Source organism: Gymnoscopelus microlampas (assembly GCF_963454915.1).
Source record: "Gymnoscopelus microlampas genome assembly, chromosome: 4".
NCBI lineage: Eukaryota > Metazoa > Chordata > Actinopteri > Myctophiformes > Myctophidae > Gymnoscopelus > Gymnoscopelus microlampas.
In genome coordinates this window covers 41347194-41365238 of record NC_139941.1, presented here as the reverse complement: position 1 = coordinate 41365238, position 18045 = coordinate 41347194, and the positions used below count along the sequence as shown (strand labels likewise).

Below are 18045 nucleotides of genomic sequence, written 5' to 3'. Positions count from 1 at the left end.
CATTTCCTTGTGGCATCCATAGCCACAAAGATAGTTCGCCCTGTATTCTTTTTTTGGTGTGATTTTGTTTGTTTGTCTTTTAATTGAACACAGCTTTAAAACAGCAACTACTCAGTCAGTATATAATGATGCTAACCATTGTATAAAAACCCAGACATCCTTGACTGTGATCATGGGCAGTCTGGTCCTGCAGTAACGTGTCTTTAGTTATTGTGGTCATTGTGCTCATATCCACTATTGTTGTTATAATCAACCCCAGTGATAATTACGTGTGTGTGTGTGTGTGTGTGTGTGTGTTTTGTGCCAATTCTTTCCTGTTTTAAACCAATTTCTGTCGTTATGCCAATTCCCCACACATAGAGTGTAGGTAGAGTATACAATGAACAATTAAAGCAGCAGATGGGGGGACAGGAGAGAATGCTCTAGTGAGATTTGATCCCAGATCAGTCAAGACGTGTAATTATGTACAGAGACAGCAGTCTCACCCACTGTGCATGATATCAGCGCCAAAGAAAGTGCACCGAAACAACTGATCAGCTTAAGCAGACAATCAAGTGTGCATGATGAAAACTAATTAGGTGCTTCCCACTGGGAGAGTGAATCCCCATATTTAAATATACTCTCATATCAAGTGCACCGCGGACATCATGGTTTACTGCTTTCCTCTCATGTAGGTGCATGTATATGTTTATGGTGAGTGCAGGGTGAAAGTATAATTCTCCAGGCTTTCCATGGACAGTGTTGTGATTAAAACAACACATTTTCATCACAAGAGAAAATGGAGCATAGCAAAAGAGCTGTCTCCTCTTGTACACAAGAAGTGTCACATTAACACGTATGCACAGGGGAGCGTGTGATGGATATGGAACATTACTTTGATCTTCCATTGCTCATGAACTGTATAGGTTTAGTTCTTACAACTCTAGCCAAGATCTTGCCACACTGCATTATATACTACTATAACAGCTTTTGTTATACAACATGTATACAGTTTGGATGAAACAGCTGTTCACTGTGATTCTACAACTTCCCCAAATTAAGAAGTAGCAAGTTGCAATTACTCTCTCCTAGACCAACAGGAATAGTTGACATGTTGTGCTCATTTCTACAGGGACGTACGGTACAACCACAAACACATACTGTACTGTATTGCCCATTACTGCCCATTGCTTTGTATTTTCGCTATTGCCAGCCAGTTTTAACACATTAAGTAATGCATAACTTAACCACTTTAACCCTGGCGTCCCTATTTTTGGCAAAAAGTAATAAGCAAAACAGGACATCCCCCAAATCTCTTTGCATAAATTCTTACTGCATAAGCACCCCACCTCTCCATGTTCCTCACTATCCACTATCCAGTGATCATCATCCCTATTACAAATGAAGAAGCACATTTCAATGTGAGGCCATTACTGACTGACCTGTCATTGCAAGGCTAAGGAATCGATGAAGAGAGTGTTTGATGACGTTGAACAATGGGCGTTATCGGTGCTCAGATCTTATCAATGTTTATATCATATTAGCTGCATAAACAACCCCAGCTCTTTAGCGTGTCTATTACAAAGAAGTGTCACTCGAGCATTTCAGTTTCATCAAGGCAAAGTCATTGAGGTGGACTGGATTTCAACGTTTCTTTCACGCTGCTCACTCGCATCAATTCTCTTCCTCATGACCTAACTGTATGTTCACTTCTGTTTTGTCCATCCTTCCTTCTCTCCGTCCCTCCTCTCTATACTTCAGGCAAGATTGTGGTGTAAAAAATAAACTCCAAAACCAGAGGCTTAAAGTCCAAATGTGGAGTACAGCTTGGCCAAACCCAGACATTCCTCATGATTTTCCAATAATAATTAGCTAATAACTAAAAGTATTTTTGAACAATTTATGTTTTAGTGAGAGAGGACAGTGAAAAGAGACAGGACAGTGAGGAAAAATACTGTATTCACTTGTACGGGCCAAGGGCACAGGTTATGCTTGTTGCATCTACAGTACATAATGAGCTGCATCTATATTGTTATATGTCTCAAGGTGGACCACAATGGAAACAAGCTACGTCTTTTTTGTGTATAGTCAACATTGCCGTTTTCCTAATGAAATAAATAAGGCTGCGACAGCAGAGCGGAAGTATGCAAACACAGGTCATGAGGCAGGAATCGACCAGTTCAATAAGCTCTATGAACCTGAGCTTGACCCAAACCCAAATGTAATTAGGTGAGACATTTTACCCAACACGAACCGAGTCCCACTGCCTCCAATGGGGTCCTGTTGGGTTCGGATATAATCATTAACCTTCTCCCTGTCTTTCCTACAGCTTGCCCTGCTCGGTCCTTCAGTCCCTGAGCAGGTCTCAGGTCTGTCTTATGACGACTTAATCAAAATGAGAGTGATGTTATTCCCAAAATAGAGAAACCATTAGGCCTGGTTATAAAAGTGCTGATGGGGAGCTAATATCTCGTCATCTGTTTATCATGCACCGTGATAAAGATATTGAGGAGAGAGAGAGAGAGAGAACTCCAAAAGTGCTTAATCGCATATTGATGTGGGGGGAAGTGGAAAGAGTAGGCCGACCTCGCTCCCAGCTATGCCAGGGGAGTGGGCTAGGGGGAGGGGGTTATGGTGCACCTGACCCCCCCCCCCCACCCCCCCCCCCCCCCCCACACACACACACACACACACACACACACACACACACACACACACACACACACACACACACACACACACACACACACACACACACACACACACACACACACACACACCCCTTCAAAATGAGCAATAACACAAGAGCATTTCGAAAATTGCATCAGTTTTGGGTCCGGAATATGCCCTCATGATTTATTCAGATATTTCTCCATTAATTCAATCTAATAAAGGGCTCCGGAGCATAAGGGTGCAGCAGCCCATGTAGGGATAATAATCTCTGGACTCATCACATAGCCCTCTGGTCGAAATTCAGGCTAGCTGTCTTAACATAAGGAGACAAAAACATGTAAACACAGCAATAGCTGGGTATTGAAAACCATTATTGTCTCGCTATCTTCATCAGAAAGAAAAAAAGGTTCTCTCTTACCATATCTCTTCCTCCTCTGAGTCTGTCTCCATCTCTTTTTGTTTATACACAGAAAGTGAAAGCACTCATTCCTTTGTCTGAAGAAACGTACAGTACAGCACAGTTCTTCGATTCTGTTGAATAAGGAAGTTTATGGAGGAAGCTCACAAGAGGAAGTGGTCTAGTGGACAATGAACAAGAAAGAAAAGACAGAAAACACGCAACTAGTAACTACTTCCTACTCACTCCTGAATCTAAAACACTACGTTTTAATGTCTTAACTCTTGAGACTGTAGCTGCTGTGGTAGTTTCAGCGCACAATGAATTTCACGCGCCTTTTACTTTGTGATTGGTATTACTGATAAATAAAGTAGAACCTTGAACCATGGCCATTTGCATTGGACAATACACAGTATAACATACAGTACAACAAGACAAAGAGAAGCCTTGTTGTTATCTGACATAATCAGGTCTCCAATAAATAAAACCTGATGCAGGTGCAACAATTCAAAACAGCAAATCTCTAATGGCTTCTGGTTCACAGATACTACTAGTCCAGGGGCCAGGCCATATTTTGGTACCACCTAAGGTGACCGTAAAGTTTTTGTATTTTTGTCTTCCTACATGTCTCTAGTTTATATTTTGGTATGATAACCCTTCCAATCTTGTAGCTTAATGGCAGTTATCACTACCTACCGGCTAATGTATCCGGTAGGAGACACAAAGTAGAATCTTTGTGTCTCCTACCCCGGGCATCAAATTATTGCGACAAAAAACAAAATATATCCATTTATTCAAGGCTTCATGGGGTGTGCAATTGATAACTTCTCAGATTTTTGGTGTTTGCAAAAAGACTGCTTTCCATAAGCTTGTAAAAGCTGACCCTCCTTCGGTCTGGGGTGGTCATAGCTGAATGGGTAGAGAGTCCCCCTGAAAAACTTAAAGGAGGAATTCACCCAAAATAATATTTATTTTCTATCAATTGCACACCCCATGAAGCCTTGAATACATGGATATATTTGTTTTTTGTCACAATAATTTGATGCCCGGGGTAGGAGACACAAAGATTCTACTTTGTGTCTCCTACCGGATACATTAGCCGGTAGGTAGTGATAACTGCCATTAAGCTACAAGATTGGAAGGGTTATCATACCAAAATATAAACTAGAGACATGTAGGAAGACAAAAATACAAAAACTTTACGGTCACCTTAGGTGGTACCAATTTGTGTTGAATATCAGTGTTGGCCCCTGGACTTATATGACCCGGTCTCACAAACAACACTCTCTAGTTTATAGCTGATAAATTATATAGCCCAGTCAGGAGGTAATATAGTAGTAGTAATAAGACACAGTAAATTGACATGTAAACATGTACCAGCAGATGGTGCCACTGCATATATTCATCCACATGACGCTGAACCTGAACAGACACATCATGAAACCTCCCTCACCACTACAGGAACAACCTATATCACCATTTTCATCCACCCTTACCAGTCAGTACTAGGCAACAAATACCAATTTTCCCTCTTACTTTCATTCAATAAAGGTTTCAGAGTATTTATGTGCACACTATTAAGTACAAGCTTATACAATAAGTGCTACTATCACAAAATATGAGGTATATGAGAGTATATTATGAGGTTTCTTATATCAATACAGAAAAGAACTGCATGTTTTTTTGCATGCCTGCATGTGAAGCTGTGTGTGCTGCATATGTGCACATGATGTGAATGTGTCATCGTATAGTATTATGTACAGTATGTTTGTAGTGTGTTTAAACCAGAAACAAAAACTCCCATTAATAAGCTACAGTGTGTGCCAAACAGTGTTGCCAGAGTTTGTGAGAGAAACAAGCAACCAGGTCTATGAGAAGTGAGAACAAGCCCAAAAGAAGCAACTAGGCCACATGAGCAGTTTAAACCTATACATTGGCTATTTGAAAAAAGCCGATCTACAAGCTCACAAGTTGTGACTGGATAGCTGCTATTGTCACTGGAGATCTGCATTTTTTTAAAACGTACAAAATGTGGAATATGTCCCTGGCACAATTTATCATTTCAGATGGGAGTCCGTGGACAATACACATTCATTTGGGGGTCCTTGACATGAAACTGTTTGAGAACCACTGGTTTAAACAATAATCAAAACATTTGGAAACAAGCCCAAATAAGCAACTACACTTAAGAAAAAAGCCAAAAAAAGAACACAACCTGCAACTACCAATATTTACAAGTGACTTTACAGAAAAACAAGCCCAAAGTCGTTTATAATAAGCAGACATGGCAACACTGGTGCCAAATACCTTGCAGAATGTGAATTTAAAGTCTTATACTTCGTTGGGCGGCGGTGCCGCGCTGTGAAAATATTTTCGGCTATGGAAATACTTTTTGCCGCACGACATCATCATATGACGGACTCAAAATTACTTATAACTCCAGCAATATCGGGCCAGGGTGTGGGGGTGTGTGAAAAACCGTCAATATCTGATGTTTCACATACTGTATCTGTGTGGGTTCCTCCATCATCTGTCTGCAGTAAGTGCTTGGGGGAATGTGTGAAAGGAGTGCACGTTTCATCGCGCGCTTGCTATCGTGATGCTGTGCACCGGTTAACCACACTCATCCTGTACGCAGAGCCACTCGCCTGGGAACCCATGTAATCTGCCTCACCCCCTCTGTCAGATTTCACACGTTCCCTGGGCGCGACACGACAAGATGAAAAAGTCACATCACACCCAACTCTACACCCAAACTATACCCATCAGAATACATTCTTAATACAAACATTCTTAAAGCAAAACAGCCTTTGAACCTTCAATTCCTAATGGGGTATTCTCTCTATCTCTTTCACACACCCATACCCATACTACACACAAGCCCGTCACTAGTGCACGTGCAGGCAGTCAAGTTAGCTATACAACAATTTCTCCCCTAACCACTGGAGATGAAAAAAGTTCATGCCCCTGCTGCTGCGAGGAGCAAAAAGCGACATACATTTCCTTACTGTGCAACAGAATTAGGCCAGGCAGCCAAAGTGAACGTGTGTATATGTGGTTGAAGGACAGTATCATCCAAACATACAGTAACTGTGTCTCTCCCCATGAGCAGCCGCGGAGAGAAACAGAATCAAACTAGACCAGGAGAGAGGGTTTATTTTAGTAAAGAAAGCAGGATAGGAACGGAGGAATCAGTTTCGTTCTTCTCCCTTCACTGAATCGTTCTGAGGTCAGAGCAGCGCGCTGAAGGTCCCATTTTTCTTTGATCCATTATTCATTCTTCCCCAGTGGTGCTCTGCCTCCATGGCAAATACGTTCCCACAGCTTTACCAGGACACACACACACGCTCACACGCACGCACGCACGTGCATACACACGCACACATGCACGCATGCACGCACACGCACCACATCAACTATCACATGCACATCCTGTATAGAAGTACAGTTGACACATCGAAACAGAGACAAAAACAAACCCATGCCTACAGTAAGTATTGTAGATAGATAGGCATAGACACATACATAAGAACACCAATAACTACATGCTGTAAAGACACACGTGGCATATAGGCCCACTTGCATTCACACAGTGAAATCCTCAGCGCAAATTTTACTTTCATGGTTTCAATTTTGACGGTCTCAGAGTTAAATGAACACTGTTGATTTTACCATGCAATAGTACAGTAAAATGATTGACGACATGGCAGGTTCCTTGGAAAGGTTTGCTTTCATTCCCCATACCATCGTGACTGTGGTCCACCAGGGGTCTGTACTTGGCCCCCTCCTTTTCTCCCTCTACACCAAATGTCTTGGCTCTGTCATCTGTGCTCACATGCTCTCCTATCACTTTTATGCTGATGATACACAACTGTTTTTCTCTTTCTCCCCCTCTGCCACTCAGATTGAAAGGCGTATCACTGCATGCCTGGCAGACATCTCACAGTGGATATCTTCCCACCCCTTCAAGGTCAACACGGTTAAGACTGAGTTTCTCTTCTTCCCAGGTAAGTCCTGCCCCGTGCAGGATCTCTCTATTCCCATCGACAACTCCCTGGTGGCTTCTGTTCCGACTTTCAAGAGCCTGTGTGTTGATTTGACTGCCAGCTGTCCTTCAAGGCACACATTGCAGCGGCCACTCGTTCCTGTAGGTTTACACTTTATAACATCTGAAGGATGATAAAGGATCAGACCCTTCCTCACCCAGGAGTCTGCCCAGCTCCTTATCCAGGCCCCAGTCATCTCTAAGCTTGACTACTGCAACTCCCTCCTTATTGGCCTCTCGGCATACTCAAGTCTCCCTCCTTTTCCCCTTCATTCATTGGTTTCCGGTCCCTGCTTGCATCCAGTACAAAACACTGACGTTGGCCTACGATGCAACCAAAGGCATAGCAACCCCATACCTTCAAGAAATGATCCAAACATACAACCCTTCCCTTCCCGCTCATTTACAGTAGATCAGCTAACACAGGGGTCTTAAACGTTTTCAGGCCAAGGACCCCCTAGCTGAGAGAGAGATGAAGCAGGGACCCCCTACTCTATATTGTATAAAATTGTGTTTCAGATGAATTCTTTTTCTTTTACTTAGTCTGCTCTTTTTTCCCCCTACACCTATAGCCTCTTTGCCAAAAATATCCGATCTACAAGCTCTCAAGAGAGCTTGTGGATCTGCTATTTTCGGCTAATGTTCCCCTCAGAAAAGGAATTATAGGGTTCAAGTGGTTAATGTAAAAAAACACACAAAGATTTGGCGGACCCCCTATAGTAGCTCTGAGGACACCCTAGGGGTCCCGGACCCCCTGTTGAAGAGTGAGCCTTCCCTAAAACACCCTGGACAATGCTCAACATACCTAGACTCTTCTCCCTCCTGGCTCCCAAACTGTGGAATAAACTCCCCATTGACTCACTCTGAGATTTCTGCCGTAGTCTGAAGACTCATCTCACTCATCGCTCTCCTTGTATCCCTTCTTGATGCTACAGTAGTTTGCTATGCAGATATGTCTTGGTCACGTATTTTTGCTTCTTAGATTATTTTTCTCGACCACACATTTTAAGAATGTAATTTAGATAGCGTGTTAGTTAGACAGATACTAGGTTCAGTGTTTACCTGGTATCCATGTTTCTTTGAAGCATTAAGTGATTTTGCAACAGGAGGGCCACAGCCAGTGGCTATGGCTATTTGGGGGGTCGTGAAATGGAAAAGATTGGGAACCCTTAGCCCATATTGACACACACACACACACACACACACACACACACACACACACACACACACACACACACACACACACACACACACACACACACACACACACACACACACACACACACACACACACACACACACACACACAGCAATATTCTTTGCATAAACATGCATGACACAACTTCCATGGCTACCAATTTCAGCGGTAATGAATTAGTTTAAAAAGCAGAAGCCGAGGACTGAACCAGAAGAGTTGCAGTATTTCACGCGTATTGAGGTCAACATAAGCTCATTATCATAGAACACCATGGCAGACGCAGTCATCATAGGAGGATAGAAAAAGGGACAGTTTGCCACAACAATCAGGCATGAGAGAGGAGAAGCAACTGGAACGGGTGAGCAGTCAACTTATGTATACAGCTCTCCCTCTGCACATCCATTGATCAACCAGTTAACTAGAGTAGACATAAATCAGCAGAGAGCAGATTGAGAGAGATAACGAGAGAGGATGGGGGGGGTGGGGCATGGGGCTAAGGCAGAAAAAGGGTAGAGAGAAAGAGAAGGGGGAGAGAGAGAGAGAGATGGAAGACACAGTACATAAGATACATGCAGGCAGTAGACAAGCAGAGGGAAAGGTTGTCTGTTTTTCTTTTGATGTCCTCCCCTTGCCAGGGCTGATATGCACATTGGCCCGATCGCAGCATTACACCAGTGCTACGAGAGCAAACACCACTATTGCAGACTCCACAAAACCTTGTAAATTGGGAGAGTAGGAAAGAGGTATGCATTAGTGCTTCGTAAGCATAATTACCCCGGAGGGATGGAGCCTCTGGCAGCGCCCATGGCGATGCGCTGGGTGCCGGGACGGTTCAGGTTGTTCTGCCCGTTGATGGTGAGGGCGTGATGGCCATGGGCAGACGGAAGCGACGGCATCACAGGGGAACAGGGGAAGTTGGCAGCAGACAGTAGCGACTGCACCTGTTCAGCCTTGGCCTGCCCTCCTCCCACGCTTATGTTGTTGTTTTTGCCGCCGGCCGCATGGGAGGAGGAGGTGGAGGACGGGGACCACAGCGAGGTCCCGGCAAAAGTGTTGCTCTGCCGTACCACCGCCATGGTACCCGCAGCACCCCCCGCAGCACCCCCCGCCCCTCCGCCGTGCAGCTTGCGCCTCTGGGAAGCCAGGATGGCGTTTGAGGCCGCCCTGGTGCTGTTGACCAGGATGCACTGCTGGCAGGAGCAGGGCTGTCCGGAGCTGGCCCCCACGGGCCAGGACTGGGACTTGGGGATGGAGCCCATGATGAGCGGGTAGGCCAGGTCCATGCGCCTCCTCAGGCGCCTCTTGCGCTGGCTCTGCCGGTTGGTCTGGGCCATGCTGTTGAAGTCGATGAGGTAGCCGAAGCCCAGAGAGGTCAGGTCCAGCCAGGGGTGCTGCTTCTCGTAGGCATTCTGGATGGTCACGCAGATCTCCATGTCGTAGGGCGTCCACGAGCCGTTGTCGTTCTCCCACTCCCACACCACGCCTTTCCCCGGGGCGGACGACGGCTCGTAGAAGTTCCTGTGCACCGGCCGCATGGTGCCTGGAGACGGAAGGACAGGAGGACACGAGAGGGGATATGAGGTCAGAGATGGTTACAGCAAAAGAGCATGTTAAATTACTGTAGGCCATTGGTTCTCAAAACATCTTTGTACACAGTCAACCTAGAGGTACAGTAAAGGTCCATTTGGAACACCGTCAAGGGATCCTGATTCCTGAGGGTCCCTGGACCCCACTTTCAGAACCACTGCTATTCACCTGTTTCCTCGGCTTTTCACTTCCTGTGTGTGTTCCACTTCCTGTCGATTTGATCCAATGAAATCCAATGAAACTGGTCAGATGACTAATGATATCCAATGAAATCCGACAGGAAGTGGAAAACGCACAGCCTAGGAAACAGGTGAATACCCCACAAAGTACAGGAACACAGACCCCTTTTTTCATCCCTAATGCCAAAGTGAAAATGTAAGCAACAGTATATCAAACATTGAAATAGGAATATTTTAGAACAAATTGAAACATAACTATTAGTAAAATCACCATAAAACTGTTTTCATGTTTTCTGTGTGTGTTATATAATGCATTATAATCACAGTTATAATGCATTATAGTAGTGTGACTATAAGTCACTATATAAGTGGCCATTGGGTGCTTTAGCTTTCAATTTATGCAACAAACACAACAACACAAAATGTTTCTGCCTACACCTTCAGGAATGTAATTACTTAAAGCACCCAATGACCAATTATAGTGACTTAAAACAGTGATTATAATACACTTAAACATTATTATAATGTATTACAACTATGGAAATTATTATTATTTATCTATTTATCTTATTAACTATAATATAATTATACAGTGTTATAAGCAGATGATAATGCCTGTTTTAGTATTACCAAAGTATTTTAGTAATACCAAGTATTACCAAAAAGTCAAATAATGGCCGATATATTAGCCTGACCTGTGTGTGTGTGTGTGTGTGTGTGTGTGTGTGTGTGTGTGTGTGTGTGTGTGTGTGTGTGTGTGTGTGTGTGTGTGTGTGTGTGTGTGTGTGTGTGTGTGTGTGTGTGTGTGTCTGTGTTTTACGGGAAGCCTGACTGCAGTGGTGTAAAGTAACTGAGTACATTTACTCAAGTACTGTACTTAAGCACAATTTTGAGATATTTTTACTTTACTGGAGTATTTCCAATTTTCAATACTTTTACTTCTACTCATCCACTTCATCTCAGAGGCAAATATTGTACTTTATTGTATTTTACTTATATATAGCCCTATATATGCGTTGCGATGCGACGCATTGTGAGCTTGTAGATCTGCTATTTTCAAAAGGATTTTGTACATTTGAAAACGTATTTTGAATTCCGGACTTTTACTTGTAACAGAGTATTTCTACATTGCATTTGCAGCATTGATACTTTTACTTAAGTAAAAAAATATTGAGTACTTTTTCCACCACTGCCTGCATGTCATGTGACTGTTTACCTCTGGCCCCCATTGCGTGAGGCCTCTCGGCTCCCACCTCCATTATAACACAATTACGCTGGTCACACGGGAAATCAGGACACCTCGGCCCATCCATCTCCCCCTGCCTCACACCAGCAAGGGTATCCAGGCACCCTCCACCTCCACCACCACACCCAACCCATCTCCCATCTCCCCCCTGCCCTCCGCCCCCTGCTTAATTTAACGGGTAAATGCACTGGCTCCCTTGCCACGAGCAGCGCCCGGGTTGATAATGGAGGGATGTGAGTGTGTGTGTAGAGGAGTGAGGATGAATGGGTGTGAGAAGCAGGGGGTTGGGGGAAGGAGGGGTGGGGGGTGGGGGGGGGTGATGGTAATGGTGGTACACCTCTGGTCAAATAGCCCAGTGTTGGCTCCAGATAATAAAATGCATCAGCAGAATCGGCTGTCTGACCTTGACTCTCTACTGCAGACTTGTGGTAAAGGACTTGGCACCACGATGGCTAATTTAATTTGGGTGCTGCAGCTGAGAACCTCGGCTCCCACGTGTATATACGGCGCACAAAACACACACACACACACACACACACACACACACACACACACACACACACACACACACACACACACACACACACACACACACACACTCACGCAAGCGTGCAGACACACAAGCACACTTGACTGCTCAAAGAGCCAGCAGGATAGCTGAGTCACTTCAGTCAGTCAACCATACACAAGTTTCTCAGGATGTCTGTCAACCAAGCTAGTTTTACTCACAAACAACATTCTTCTTTACTCATGCTCCGTCAAAAATAGCAGATCTACAAGCTCAAAATGCATCGTCTAACAGATTTGGTTCAGAGCGAAAAAAGGAGTGGTGCAAGGATAGATCTTGGAGGACACTTCCAAGGACGACACAAAAGGGGGACTTCACCCATTTTCAACCTATCTTCATATAATTGGTCCTCACTCGTGCTCATAATAATATGATACCGTTTTTGTCTAGCCCGTCTGTGTCTCAGAGGAGGGCTGTGGACAGTTCAGAAAACCGCCTACCAGTTACATCAATAATAGAAACTGCAGGATTTATATTAGAAAGTTAGCATGCTATTATAGAAGCCATTGTTCTCACACAAAAAATAAAAAAATACATTTTAAATCTTATTTGAATAAAACCCCCCTGCCTAATGATGTCACTGGTAGGCGGGTTTCTGAAGTGTCCACAGCCCTCCTATGAGACACAGACTGAGTAGATTTTTTTAAAATAATTTTATCATGAGCATTAGTGAGGACCAATTATATGAAGATAGGTTGAAAATGGTTGAAGTCGTCCTTTAAGTATATAGGGTTAAAGTGATGACACACAGGGTATCGCATTCTATATCTCAAGATGTATCACATTCCGCAGTAGTGTAGTACTAGTATGTTGGTTGTGGTGAGGCAAGCTGGTCACATGAAACATTGTGAATCGTATTTATAGTCTCCTCTCTAGTATATCTTAAAGCAAAAACGGCCAAACCGATACATCGTTCTGGCCGTATCACTATCTATTGATTTACTAAATACTGAGTGTGATGATTGAAAGGCGGTTCTGTGCACCACACAGAGCAGACTTTTATTGCTGTTGTCTCCTCCGGGGGATGCATCAGGTTGCCCCACATTAACATTCACTCTCTCTGCAAAGCTGCATGCAATCCAGCTCAATCAATGGCAGTTCAGCCCCATGCAGTCCTGCTCAACGGTACGTTTAACACAGGCCCCCTTATAAATATTTGAGGACGTGTCGATGTTTTATTCCTGCACATCAATTTGAGCTGCTCGACTTTGGCGAGCCAAGATAAACAGTACCTCTCTCCTGGAAAAGGCTATTAGACGTGTTAATTGTTCTTGAGCGTTCAAATGGAGCCAAATGTGTGTAATACGCTTTGCTAAAAGATATCCTATAAACATTTCAGAAGCCTTTAAGGGCCTGTTGATTGGCAATCAGGTTTTCTTGTTGTAATAGCTCAGGCTGAGACTTGATGCCAAGTACTCCTCTACAGCAGCTGTAATTCAAACATTAGGACAAAAACTCACCAAGTTTGACACGCAACCATGAAGAGTTTGGCATAAACACGGTCACCTATTTGCATTTCTGTGCTGGGAAGTGTTGACGGTTGACTAGCTAGGACCTCAAGGAAAGCTGAGGTCATGACAGGACAAGTATCACATGGGCCCCATACAGGAAGGCATGTTCACATAAGACCACCTCATCGCTTCTCGCGCTGCTGTCTCTTTCTGTAATTCACTGGGGTATATATAACCAATGTCCGTCAAAAGGTTGGGGCTCGAGCTGCTGATGACCCCTCCGTTCACTTCCTGACAGGAAGCTGAGAGAGAGAGTGGCCACTTCCTGTCTGGCCCCATGCGCCTCTGGCAGCCATCCCTCCTGTACACCCATTCACATATACCCCGTCCTCCCACAACCATGACATCCTCCAGCTGTCCTTGCCCAGTTTCAGCCCGGTCCCCTTGGGTGTGTGGTGGCTTTGTGATGTATTGCCATGTCAGGCTTCACAGTGGGACTCTAACCCTAATGTTACACAGAACCAGGTGGGCTGAGGGTGAGGCTGACTGCCCCTCTCATATCTTGGCCTGCAGGAGTGGAGGTGGGGGAGAAAAAAAAACTTCCTGCAATCTGCTCTCTGTGTGAGGCCACGATGGTCCCTGTCCTTAATGGCTTTGTTTTCCTCTGGAACCGAGGGTAGGCCTGTCAGAGTTGTTAATTTATCACTTTAGAATGGGAGGATGGGGGGACATTACATGTTGCAACATCCTTGATTGCCCCCAGACAAGTCTTCTGGAGAAAGGTAGAAATGGCTTGTGTCACATTAAGCTGCTGTGTTTTACAGTATATCAATCTCACATGCCATTTGGTAGACTTTTATATCATGTACCTACAGTACAGCACAATGAATTCATACATTTTCAGTATAGTATATGAATCCTTAACCACTTAAACCCTATTTCAAAAGTATAGAAAATATCCAATCCTCAAGCTCACAACATGTCGTATCACGATATACTGTAGTGTGCTCGCAGATTGGCTATGTTCTGTGTTTATGAAGGTTTTTTGGAAATACTATTAGGAAAATCTCCACCCATAATGACATTCCCAAAATAGGGACACCAAGGTTAATGTGGTTAACCCAGGCAATTTTAACACCACATTCCTCCTCTTCAGCATCACAAGGATAATTTTGTCATCACTCTAGGTCCATTTTGGCATATTTCTTTTAAAGTGAAATAAAGATATTTAGTTTATTTAACTTAATCATCAGCAATTAAATCCCTCTCCTGAAGTCATAAATTATAAAGGGGACCATTAAAACAGGACAACAGAACACAACGGGAGTAGAAAGACAGGAAAGGGTTCTTGTTACATTATACCTCCACTGCCAAATTGCCAATAGCCGTGGCCAGAAGCATTATGTTTTCGGGTTGTCCGTACATCTGTACGTCGGTGTATCAACATCTTGAGGGAATTTCTTCAAATGTGGCACTTTAACATCCATTTTGGCCTCACTTACCTTACTTACTGGGCTCAAGGATGAACTGATCAAATTGAACATCCCCAGTCCCACCCCCTGCAACTGAACATAACTTCCAAACCCCCAAATTGCCATGAGTTGATATTACTATACTACAATACTCTCATATGCAAATTCCAATGTCATAAACAGCATATATATGAATATTGACATAATTTTTAATGGACTGAAGGCAGACCTGCGAACTCATGAAGACTAAAAAAGGTGACAAGTTCCTAAATCAAATCCCTGTTCGGGGGTCTGGGTTCAGTGGATTAAGTTTGGGGATTTAGTGAAACTGCAATTTAGTGACAGAACAAACTGCAATTCAATCTACACACACTTCAACTAACTTTTTTCAGAACCATCCTCAAACAAGTAATTTTACGTCAGTATGACTTTAATGTGAAGACAGAACAAATATGTAACATGAGTGTCCTCGTATCGGCTAAATACGACAGCTGCTCCTGAAAGAGCAACAACTTCAGAGTGTGCTTCCTAATGTTCACATTGCACTCTATAATCTCTCTCCCCAATTCAAATGCCTGCAGGGAGTGATCATTTTGCAAGCTGGAAATGATTAAAAAAAATTGCCTGGGGACATCTATGTATGAAAACAGACTGAACCATGTAACTTTTACATCATCCATCAAATGTACTTGTTGCATCAGTTGGATTTTACCGACGTTATAAACCTCAGATTTCGCCTGATAGAAAATCTGGATAAAGCGCTTATGATATTGGTAAGTCAAATATACAGGATAAAACGCTTATGCCCTGCACATAGGCCTACTTGCGTTTGTTACCTGGCCTTTGTTGAATGTTGTACCACTACAGTGTAGTGGTTTGACTTTCTTACATACTGTAGGGCTCGCAATGATGATTAGTCCTGGGCCCCATGATGATTTAATTGGCTCTGAGTAATACAGCAATTGTAAAGCACTTGTCAACGTGCATGTTTATTCGCGTTTAACAGCAATTTTTGATTGTGGTTGATTAACAATGTTGTATATCCATGCATGCGTACATTACGCACCATACATTATGTTTCCAGCGAACGTCTTCTGGTGTCATTTTGAGCAAAGACGCAGCGTGCCGTAGCAATAGGCTATCAGTATATATACCATCTATCTAAGTGCTGTATGTAAACATAACAGCCACGAGCGCCATTGCAATTTATGAAAGGGCCCTGACCCCCGTCCTTGTGGGGGAGCCCCGGGGTTCCGCAGACAGGACGGGAGATCACGGAAATGAGTTGTGGGAAAGCTGAAGAAAGCAAAGACAATTCATCTAGGTAACACTGTACTGTAGTGTGTAGGTCTGTTCTTTTTTGGCATCTGATGTGACTCACTCTAAGTTTATGCCAGTACCACATCTCACACTACTTCCACTCAAATGCTACGAATGGACACACACCCACGCCACACGCACACACACACAAATGTAACGTACGTATTTTTATAACCGGCTGTACCGATCTAGAAAAAGTAATGCTTTGTGGCACAATCACAAACAGACAACAGAAGCTATTTCTTGTGCGAAAATTAAAAAATTCAAGAAGTTGGCTCCTAATATTTTTACATGCCAGAGTGGCTGGTTTAATCTCTGTAATTCAAGAGGAAATCTAACAGATTCATAACAGGTTATGAACATAAATGTTTTCTTTTCCAAAGCACTTCCTCTGAGTGTCAGGGGAAGACACTCACAAGTTAAAACTGTGTTTTGAGAAGTGGTCAACAGACATATTCATGTGGAATGGTTACTATGACAAATATACCAGTGAAAATTATATATTTTTTAAAGTTACACAGTGTGTAATTCTTGGCTACTACTTGTCTGGAGTGAAACGGCAAATCCCGATACAAATCAATCAATCAATCAAAAATCTGTCCATTTAGGCTATTGATGCATTTTATAGCTACTCTGACACCTCTGCGTTCACCCAAAGTAAGGACAGCAGCCTACACAAACACTCTAAATGGAACATTCTGGCCCCATCTGTGACGTACACACTCTACCACAAGTACGAGCTGTCTGTACCCAGAACAGCTGCTGAAAAATGGATGAGATTCAAGCTTTGTTGTTGTCACAGAAACGCAGAGGAAGCGGGTTTTGTTGTTGTCATGGAAGCTCCCCACAGGGGGTTTGTTATCCATATGTGTCTGTTCACATTATTCCTCTTCTCTCATCGTGTTAATAACAATATAATATTAATTAACTTTGCATAGCCCTTTAAAAAAAGACAACCCAACCTAAAATACTAAAAAGGGTTGCTGAATTGATAAACTTTTCTGAAATGTAAGCTTTTCTGCACTTCTAGACCAAAATTATACCGCAAGCACAGCCCATTAGTTTGGCTATACAAAAAGGAGAAGAAAAAAAGAAACAAATATTATCTATAATTAAACACAGAGCACAGAGGAACCTGTTGGCAAATGTATTTATTGCGTGTGCGTGTGCGTGCGTGCGTGCGTGCGTGCGTGATTGATGATGTGGCCAGTTGTACTGTTAATTCAAAGTTCATTCTGTACATTGGACTGTACAGTATGAACAATAAATGATAATAAGAACATCAGAGCCTCAAGAGGCATGACAATGCCAATGTATGTACTTCACTAATGTTAGTAGTATTTTAGTGCAGGACTAAAGCAAGGCTATTGATAATACTGTAGTAGTTACCTATAGCTAAATATAGAGGTACCCTTTTCAGTTATCTGAGGGCACAAGTTTAGAATTATGTGCCATGAGAAAACCATAGATGCTAGAAAGTAACGAAATAGGCTGCATTTTGATGCTTAACCAGTTAATCCCTACACCTACAGTATATACTTTGTTGACCGGGGTCCCCCACGGGTCTATATAATTGGTCTCCCCCCATTTACACCAAATCTCTTTGGTGAAAATAGCCTTCATCAAATGTTCGCCTATTTTTCCGAAATAAAGACAGGGATGCGTGTTAATGTGGTGTATGCTAGTAGACATGATCAGTCACTGAGGAGTACCTGGTGGGGGAGGCAGTGCTCTCAATACACAGCTGGCACGCTACGCAGACAGTCAAAGGAGACATTTTCAACCCCTGATTGAAACGTTCTATAGCTGCGGTCTTTATCAAAAGTATTTTTTCCCATGCATTCGTAGGTCGCTTATATGTTTTTGCCTATACCTCTTCAACCGGTATATATACCGTATAACCGTATATACTATCAAAATATGTTTTACC

At 43.2% G+C, this 18045-nt stretch overlaps 1 protein-coding gene across 4 annotated transcripts in view; it reads right to left on the bottom strand.

The window, feature by feature from the left end:
• The window catches only part of dtx1 (deltex 1, E3 ubiquitin ligase), a 67277-nt gene that overhangs the window by 23746 nt on the left and 25486 nt on the right, over positions 1-18045 (bottom strand). For all 4 annotated transcript variants that reach the window (XM_084054152.1, XM_084054154.1, XM_084054153.1 and 1 more), the window contains exon 3: positions 9067-9832. In XM_084054152.1, the coding sequence (XP_083910278.1) occupies positions 9067-9832 (766 nt within the window). The remainder of the gene's footprint in view (positions 1-9066; positions 9833-18045) is intronic.